This window comes from Brassica oleracea, chromosome C6 (genome assembly GCF_000695525.1).
Source record: "Brassica oleracea var. oleracea cultivar TO1000 chromosome C6, BOL, whole genome shotgun sequence".
Taxonomy (NCBI): Eukaryota; Viridiplantae; Streptophyta; class Magnoliopsida; order Brassicales; family Brassicaceae; genus Brassica; species Brassica oleracea.
Window position 1 is genome coordinate 19,531,086 of NC_027753.1, and position 10,438 is coordinate 19,541,523.

Consider the following 10,438-nt stretch of genomic DNA (forward strand, 5'->3'; position numbering starts at 1 on the left):
ATTTTGTTCCCCTAACCCAACGATTAATTATTGCAACAATAGTCCGACTCTTTAGTTTAGTTCCTATAACATTTGGCATCAAAATATATAATTTATATTTAAATAGTTCAGAAGTTTCAACTTTCAACAGCCGGTAATACGTGTCTGAGACGCGTCCTTACCACATTAATTTAACTCTATTCTTCCCTACACTGGATGAGTATTTCGGGTGTTTGTTTAATCAGAAGTCAGATACTATTACGCCTATAAAGACCACTAAAACAGAACCGATTAAAAGCATCTAATTAGCCATCTCTCTCAAGAGTTACAGTATTACAAACAAATACAAAAAAAATGGATGGCGAGGAACATCAAATAAATGATGAAATTAATAACCATGACCATGAGCAGAAGTTGAAAGAGAAAAAGGTATTATTTCATCTCGCTTACAATATAAGATCATCTCTGTTCTTTCTGTGGTTCTATATAACTACTTCTACATAGGTTAAGTTGGTCGTTTAGTGCCTATCAATTTTTCAGTATCTTTTTTTTTCCAAAAACAAAAATTCAGTATCTAATCTAAATCGTATATACCTTATTTTTCTTGGTGCTAAAAAATCAAAAGCGCCGATTAGGAACATCTTTGATTTCATGATGACAAAAAGAATAGTTATCATACCAAGAAACTGTTGATCAACGCTCAACCTTGTTTTATTGTTTTTCTATAGCGTCATCAAAGTCATTTTTTTTTGTAACTGATCAAAATCATATTTCACAGCAGTTTGTTGTTGTTGTTTGGTTATTAATCAGAAATCATGGGGAAAACTGTTTCGGCCCGATTCCTTCAGCATAGAGGCCGGAAAAACTCCAACCAATACTCGTCATCCTTCATTGGTATGTATCTAAATATAACTCTTCGTGTTCGATGGAGAATATATAGGATGACCTTTATATGTAAAAAACATACATACTTTGAATGAAATTAGATGAGCTGGAGAACGACGATGAGTTTGGCATTCCAGAGCCTAGGAGTGGTGTACGGAGACATCGGGACATCACCGCTATATGTGTATGCAAGTACTTTCACTGAAGGTATCCATGAAAAAGATGATATCATCGGCGTTCTCTCGCTCATCATCTACACTCTCACCCTTGTCGCACTTCTCAAATATGTTTTTATTGTCCTTCAGGCTAACGATAACGGAGAAGGTACTTTTTCTTCTTTTCTAGACGATTAATTTTCATTATAATTATTGTCGTTTTAACCCTTTTCTTCTAACATACTAAAAAATTCTTTTACTTTACTATCGTTTTTAATATATACTAGATGTTTTCATGTGTGCAGAAATAAAAATTTAAAATTTATATTATATTAAAAATAAAATTTTGTTACTTTTTAGATTTTAATAGTTGCTCACAATATTTAATTTTAAAATTTATTTAATTATATGTTAAAGTGAAGATAAAATAAATATTTTTTGGAAATTTTTATTTATTTATTTCTTTTGGTTAAAATATATTAAATCAAATTTTATAAAATTAAGAAACAAATTTGTTAGGTATATAACTATCAAAACATAAAACAAATAATATTTCTACAATTGTAGATATTTAAAAAACTAATGGTATTGAGATAGATTAGAAAATTACAATTTTTAAAAACTGCATAAAATTTTAAAGAATTGTTTTAGTAATAAAAATAATATAATTATAAAATATAATTAAATAATATTTCAGAAATGTAGAAGAATATTATATTTCTATTTCTACAATTATATTATTTATTATATGATGATATATGAATTATTATTATATTTTAAAAAACTTACCAAAAATATAGATCAACATTAAATGTAAATGTCTATGTCACAATTAACTCAAGTAATGTCATTATTATTTGTATGTCATGTCATTTTTTCAAAATTATTGTGTTGATAACACACGGTAAATTACTTCTCAAATAATGTTTAGAGAATAAGACAAGATAGCTCTCTATCTAATTTAAAAATGAATCAGACGACTAAGATTATACTTTTTATGTTTACATTTTTTTTATTTAAAATACAGTATGAATGATCAAATCATTTGTTAAACAAAGATAAAATCATATATAAAAATTCTTAACTATGAAATGGAAAGAGAAATTTGACTTAATTTTGGGAAGAATGCTTTATATGTATGATTAATGTTTATCTTATAAATTTAATGTCAGAAAGAAGCCATTGTAACGTGCGGTTCACTTATTCTCTTAAAGTTATTGAGTCAATTCACTAATGATCGATCGATGGAGTAAAATGTAGTTATCATATTGCTACATGATAGAACCAGTGAAAACATGATTTATGTAATATTATAAATTCGTGAAAAAAGAAGTAGTGGTATATTTTAACCTAGAAAGGAATTAAGCCGACGATGGTCGCGCTTTTACTGGATCCACATTAAGATTCGATGGATCTATGAAGAGACTTAATCAATAATCAAAACTTCGATATAGTTTTCATATAATATATTACTAGATCTCGATCCGCGCAACCGCGCAGATTTTTGTTTTCATTTATTTTTATATAAATATTTTGTTTTCAATTCTAAATTGGTATATATTATAATATATATGTGTCTATCAATTTTTAAAACATAATAAGTTTATTGTATATTTTTTCATTGAATAGATTGTTTTCAAAGTTTCATTGTATTTATATCTTCTTCTATATATATATTTTCGGATTATTATTTCATTATTAAAATCGTAACTATATATATATAAAGATTAGTAAAATATAATTTTATTGTCATATTCAAAGATATTGTAACATTTCACAAATTTAGAAAGTTTTTTAAAAATTAAATTTTTCGCTTCATAAATTTATATTATCGAGTAAATAATTAAACGTTTAGTTTTTGCTTAATTTTTAAAATAAACTATATAGTTTAAAATTTGTTTTCATTGTTTAAGGTAGTAAAGATTAATCATTGTTAGATAATATGATTTTTGTTATTTAGAAAAAAAATCTTTAAAATTTTAAAAGTTAACATAGACAAATATTTAAATATTTAGCATATGGAAATATAGTATGATAACATTAAATTATATATATTTAATTTATACTATCTATAAATTCAATGGATCATCTATTGTTTAAAACCAATTATTGATAGCCCAATAAAAATTTCTGATAGGCCCAAAATTTAAATGATAAGATTATATATTAAATATAACATGATTTTCTATAAATAGGTCTATTAGGTACATTTTTTAAAAAATCACACATGAATCAAGGTTGTGACTTCTGTTTTAATATATAAGATGTAGCTAAAAATAAAATAGAAATTGGAAATAATGACCAAATTTTTTATGACCCAAAATTTAGTATGTTTATCCTTATCGGATAATAATTTTACTCATTTTCTTATTGCTCTTTCTATTTATTAAATTAATGAAATAAATAGCTTAGAAACCCAAAAAATTATGAAAACTATGAACAATATATATTGAAGAAATACTCATATCAATGTAGTAGTATTTTTAGGTTCTAAAACTTGTTAAATAAAAAATTAAAATTTTGTTCTAAGAATAGCAGATTTTATATTCTAAGAAAAGACATAGTAGAAACTGAACTCTACATTTTGTTAGACAATCTACTTTTATTTGAATAACTAATCTACAAATTTCAGAGTTTGTTAAAATTATTTTTAATTTCTATTTTTAGTCTATAACTTTAAATTTGTAGGATTATGCAATCTATTAACAATTCAAAATTTGAAGATTAGTAGAATATGATTTTGAACCACATGACTTATTTCTACCCCGAGTAGAATATGTAATCAACATATAATCATGACCAAATATCTTTGAAAACATGGAAGTGCAGTTACCAAATATTTTGAAAATATATACAATTTTTTTTTATATATGATATATACAAACAATTTTCTATACAAACAAAATTATTTATTTCCATATATGCAAATATTTTTAAAAAATTTCTATGTATGCAAATCGATTCACGTTTGATTAGTTTTATTTTAATTAAATTTTTAATATAGAAAAACAAAAATATAAATTTTTAATATGCAAATCGATTCACTTGTGAATTGGTTTTATGATTTTCAATACAATTAAAAATATATGAAAATATTTTTATGTCCATATATACAAATATTTTAATTTTTTTTTTTGACAACACAAATATTTTAATTTTAATTTGGTTAATTTTAATTAGTTTAATTTTAATTAGTTTAATTTTAATTAGTTTAATTTTAATTAGTTTAATTTTAATTAAATATTTAATATATATATAAATAAGTTTTTAAATTGTATTTTAAATGATAAATGAATGGCTATGTTGGGTTTTCAGCAAATATTATATTAAAGGAACCAATTTCAGTTGGTATTATCTTATAAAGAAAAATACAAGGGGGTGAATTCAACTGAGAGTTTTAGGTGATTTGTGTTAAAATGACAAATCCACTGTTATTGAAACATGAATTTTAAAAACTCATTTAAAATCCAGTGTTCTTGAACTTGACATTTTATAAAGTACTCTGAAATCCACTGTTATTGAAAATATTTTAAGTTGTAGAATTTTAAAGTTTTCAGGAGATTTTAGAGTGTTTGGTTGGAGTTTTTTAAGTTAAAAAAAATTTAAATTCAAATCCCATAATTTTATGTGATATTCTAGAGTAGTTTAACAAAACTCATTTTATTCTCTACAATTCCTTAAATCATCTCAAACCTCATTAAAAATCAAATCAGCTCAAATTTTAAATTGAATACATCCAGCTAAATGTTTGGTCTATATTTCTAATATTCCAAAAAATAAAATCAATATTACCATTGACTTTTTAGTGTGATGTACGTCCCCTAGATCAAAAGATTTGTATGTGTTCTAATAATTGTACGATGTCGCACGTTGTAAAATTGAATAATACGAAGTGACGCGATTCGCAGGATCCAATGACTAAACTATTTTTTGTTCCCAAGTAAAGCGCGTTAACCACGGAGTGGTGGGCTAGTGGTCTTGAGGCAGTTTCTCCGCCAATACGGACCCGGTTTTGAAATCCCGTGTGGCCACCCGGGCCCTCCCTGCTAATTCCTGGGGTGGGATTAGTCGGTTGACCTCGGTCGCCGGATCTCCACGGTTAACAAAAAAAAAAAAAAAAAAAAGTAAAGCGCGTCTAGAGTCGTACAAGTACCACGTTGACTTTTTTATATAGTTTTTTTTTGGTTATTTCTAAATGATATGGTAATACTAAAAAATTTTCAATTATAACCAAATATTAATACTATTTAGAATTCGCAATTCTTTAGATAATGTATTTTACTTTGTTTTGTGTATATATTATTTTTTCTAACATAGTAAGACATGATATTTATACTATTATTTGAGAAGTGAATTTGCTTATTTGTTATGTTCTCCATGATTTTAGGATTAGTCATTAAACAATTTTAATTTTAATTTGACAAATTAAAATTTTAATATCTAATAAATAAATTATAAAATTCATTATTTAACTGATTATAAACTAATATTATAAAGATATCTCAAAAATAAATGGAAAACGTTTTTTAAAAAAGAAAATGATAATTCCATGTATTTATTTTGTGTTTATCTACATCTTTATTTCTTATTTATTTATTTTTATATTTAGTATTATATATACACATATCATAATTAGATTTATCATTATACTAAAATATTATAAATAGTTTTATTAAAAATAACAAAAATTAATTTATATTTGTTTGTAAACATAATATGTCATGGCATATTTTTAAAAATTATTAAATTTATTTTAGTATTAAAATACTAAAAAGAAATATATAAACAATAACAATAAAATTGATTTATATTTTTTTGTTAACGTGATTTTCGTGATATTTTCATTTTTATTCTTATCATTCAGTTGCAAGAATAACTTGTATTTTTTATTGGAGTTGAAGATTTAGTATTTCTTTGTTTTTATTTTTACTAAATATTTATTGTTATCATCCAGTTGTAAGAATAACTTTCAAAAAGGAATATTTTCAAAATATTGTTTTTTAGAACAAGTACCTTATATTTATGAAAATTTAAAATTTACTTTATTTACTTTTAATTTTTCAAGAGTTTTAAAGAATTATAACTTTGTTTAAATTAAAATTTCCTCAAATATGCATTACATATTAATATTTTGTTTGTCAACATAGTTGGTCTGCTTGAGTGTTTATTGAATTATTATATGAAATATTTCACAATATAATTATACATATATCAATATTCTTATTTACTTTGACTAATATAATATGTAAAGCTGAGTTTGGTTTAACATTCACGTGCTTTTGATTTATTTTGAGATTTTGTTGGTTATGCTAATTCCTAGAATTTGGTTTAATAACATCACTTTATATTAACAATTATATATTTGTTTATTTAATTATATCATTTTTTATAAATTAATATAATAAAAATTTGTTCAAGATAATAACATATTTACAAGATATTAGTGTTGTTATCCAAAAATAATTTTTTTAAATCAATAAAAATTAAAAAATTAAGAAATTGAAAGATCCATAAAATAGTATAAATATTATGTTTTATTTAATTTTTTTTATCTTTAAACTAATAATATATTTATTAATAAATATTTATTAAATAACTATATGCAACCCATATAACAAAGTTGGTGAACGCAGGAGGAACATTTGCACTGTACTCGTTGATATGTCGGTATGCAAAAACAGGACTTATCCCAAACCAAGAGCCAGAAGATAGAGAACTCTCAAACTATACACTTGAACTTCCAAACACACAGCACAGAAGAGCCCATAAGATCAAAGAGAAGCTCGAGAATTTCAAATTCTCTAAGATCACACTCTTCCTTGTCACTATTATGGGCACCTCCATGGTCATTGGTGATGGTATTCTTACTCCTTCAATCTCAGGTACGCACTGAGAAAACAATTGACCAACATGAGGTAAAATATCCTCCAGAATTATATTAATTAACAAATTTCATGCTTTTTTACTTGATCCAGTACTTTCAGCAGTAAGCGGAATCAAATCTCTCGGACAAAGTAAACTCACTCATCCATCTTCTAGCTTATTTTTTTATTGATATATGTTAATAATATTAACTGCTGTTTTTTTTAAGTTGGAACTTGGAAGTATATGATTCCTCACAATATTCAAATGTAACAATTTAACCTATATAAATGTGATCTAATGGAATTTGATGATGGTAATGTGCAGACACGGTCGTTGGTGTTTCAGTTGCAATCTTAATTCTGCTATTCGCATTTCAGCGGTTTGGAACGGATAAAGTTGGATTCTCGTTTGCCCCGATCATCCTTCTATGGTTCACATTTCTGACCGGAATTGGTCTCGCTAATCTGTTCACGCATGGCTTTACCGTCCTAAAAGCACTTAATCCACTCTATATTATTCACTACTTTACAAGAAACGGTAGAGAGGGTTGGATTTCCCTCGGAGGTGTCTTCCTCTGCATCACTGGTGAGAATCCATAAAATGAATTTATATGTATTATATAATCCAAATATCAAATATTATTTCTAATGATTGAATATAATTTGTTGAATTAGGGACGGAGGCCATGTTTGCTGACCTAGGTCATTTCAGTGTTCGAGCCGTACAGGTGATTTTTATATCCAGACCCTAGCTATATAATTAAGTAAAGAGGATATCTTAAACATAAACATTTTACACATATATATATATCACACTGGAACTGAAAATTACATAAGATAAATTAGACCAATTCACTCATTGCAAACTGATTTGAAAAAAAAAAAAAAACTGATTTGAAAACTCATCACACATATTTTTGGTGTTTAATTTACTGACCTATTGTTTTTTCCAAAAAAATGTTGCAGATTAGTTTCTCATGTATCGCATATCCAGCGCTGTTAACAATATATTGTGGGCAGGCTGCCTACCTGACCAAAAATACTTCGAACGTTTCAAATACTTTCTATGACTCTATCCCAGGTTTGTTTATCTCAAACTATATAAATCCTCAAATTGAAAGTGCATACAAACAGTGTTCTTAGTGGATGATTCCTACTCAGTTTTAATCAGATATCTAACAACATAACACTGGATGAAACTTAACAGATCCGTTTTACTGGCCAACATTTGTGGTGGCGGTGGCAGCATCGATTATAGCAAGCCAAGCTATGATATCCGGTGCCTTCTCAGTCATCTCGCAGTCTCTACGTATGGGTTGTTTCCCTCGAGTTAAAGTGGTTCACACGTCGGCTAAGTACGAGGGACAAGTATACATCCCCGAGATCAACTACTTCCTCATGCTCGCATGTGTGGCTGTTACTCTCGCCTTCAGGACCACCGAGAAGATAGGACACGCTTATGGAATCGCTGTGGTAACCGTCATGGTCATCACGACCTTCATGGTGACTCTCATAATGCTTGTTATTTGGAAGACCAATATAGTGTGGATCACTATGTTCTTGATCATCTTTGGCTCCATAGAGATGTTATACCTTTCTTCGGTTATGTACAAGTTCACGAGCGGTGGTTATCTACCGCTTGCAATAACGGTGGTTTTGATGGCAGTAATGGCGATTTGGCAATACGTTCACGTCCTCAAGTACCGGTACGAACTTAGGGAGAAGATTTCTGGTGAAACCGCTATACAAATGGCTACGAGTCCTGACATAAACCGTGTTCCGGGCATTGCTCTATTCTACACGGAGCTTGTTCACGGCATAACTCCGTTGTACTCTCACTATATCTCAAATCTTTCTTCGGTCCATACGGTTTTCGTCTTGATATCCATCAAGTCACTTCCCGTGAGCCGTGTGACACCATCAGAACGATTCTTTTTCCGTTACGTGGAGCCCAAGGATTTCGGGATGTTTCGATGTGTTGTGAGGTATGGTTACAAGGAAGACATCGAAGAGCCAGATGAGTTCGAGCGTCAGTTTGTTCATTACTTAAAGGAGTTCATCCATCACGAGTACTTCATTTCCGGAGGAGAAGTGGAAGAGGCGGAGAAAGAGGAGGAAACAAATGTTCAGACTACACTTGTGCCTTTGTCTAACTCAGTCCCTTCCTCCGGGCGGATCGGGTCCGTGCATTCATCTTCCTCAGACAAGATTAGGTCGGGAAGGGTCGTGCAAGTGCAATCCGTGGAGAATCAGAAGGATTTGGTGGAGAAAGCTAGAGAGAAAGGAATGGTTTATCTAATGGGAGAGACTGAAATTACGGCGGATAAGGATTCTTCTCTGTTTAAGAAGTTTATAGTGAACCACGCTTACAATTTCTTGAAGAAAAATTGCCGAGAAGGAGACAAAGCACTTGCGATTCCAAGGTCAAAGCTTCTTAAGGTTGGCATGACTTATGAGCTGTAAGATTCGCTAACTCGTCTATTTTCTTTATGTGTTTGTCTGTGTGATTTATACGTGTGGTTTAAGTTCAGTGTGACTTAAATTCTCCATGTAACCATGTTTCAGCGACCTTGGTTTGTTTTATTTTTCTTTTAATTATGGTATGTGTATGGTGAATCCTTTGGTTTGTGAATGTGACTGTATTTATTGTAAGAAATCATGTCACAAGTAGATTTGAGCTTTACAAGACCTTACCTAGATTAAAATGAGATTAATAAAACTAGATAGGTCATAGAGCTTTACTAAAATGTAAAAAAAAAGAATTAAAAGGATTACTTTGAATGTAAATTGTAACTTTGAAATAAAATTATTGGAATAAAGATGAATAAATAAAATGAATGGAACTAATTTAAAATGAAATATATTCATTTCATTCATTCCTAAACAAAGCTGTAAAGGAATCTATATTACAATGATTGAGTTTTTGTTCTCTCCTCAGCGCGCCACGTCAGCGTTTTGTGTACCCCATTTTTAAAAAGAGTAAAAAAAGTGTCAAGCACATGGTTCGGACCCGGGTTATTGAGATATAAACACCATCATTTATACCACTAAACTAAATGATATTTTGTACGTTGATGGCCGAAACTAATATATATTTATGAAGGTCGAAAATTCTTGCTTCTTCGGTTTTTTCTGTGGGCCGGGCCTACAAGTGTATTATGAGTTTCATTTTTAAATGAGATTCATCACGTTATATGAAAAAAAAAACAATTATAGTTTTCCCATATTGTAAACTTTCTTTGTTTAACATAAGTTAGTGTTCTTTTCATCATTGTCTTAGACAAGTCGGAGTTACAGAGTTGCGGCGTGTGTCTGTTCGTAATCTATTTTTTCACCGGTGAACTCTTCATCTCCCCATCTTAAATCGCTTGATCATAAATGTTCCTGATTTGTAGTCCTTTTCGAAACCCTATATATATGATTCTCATCTTTGATGAAGCCAATTTGCATCTCCACAAAACTCATTGATTCCTCTTAGCTTTAACCAGCTTCTAGAAAATGTCTCTTTTTGCCACTCCAGCTCCTCAAATCGGCATCCCCGGCGTCCGTCACTCA

At 28.7% G+C, this 10,438-nt stretch overlaps 1 protein-coding gene across 1 annotated transcript; it reads left to right on the plus strand.

Moving 5' to 3' along the window:
• Positions 1 to 261: 261 nt before the first annotated feature.
• LOC106297092 (potassium transporter 5) lies at positions 262 to 9,528 on the plus strand. Its single transcript, XM_013733371.1, has 9 exons — positions 262 to 408; positions 790 to 873; positions 966 to 1,188; positions 6,653 to 6,901; positions 6,995 to 7,033; positions 7,209 to 7,469; positions 7,559 to 7,611; positions 7,850 to 7,964; positions 8,091 to 9,528. The coding sequence occupies exons 1-9, from the start codon at positions 334 to 336 to the stop codon at positions 9,344 to 9,346; spliced, it is 2,355 nt and encodes a 784-aa protein (XP_013588825.1). The 5' UTR covers positions 262 to 333; the 3' UTR covers positions 9,347 to 9,528.
• The last annotated feature ends 910 nt before the right edge of the window (positions 9,529 to 10,438 follow it).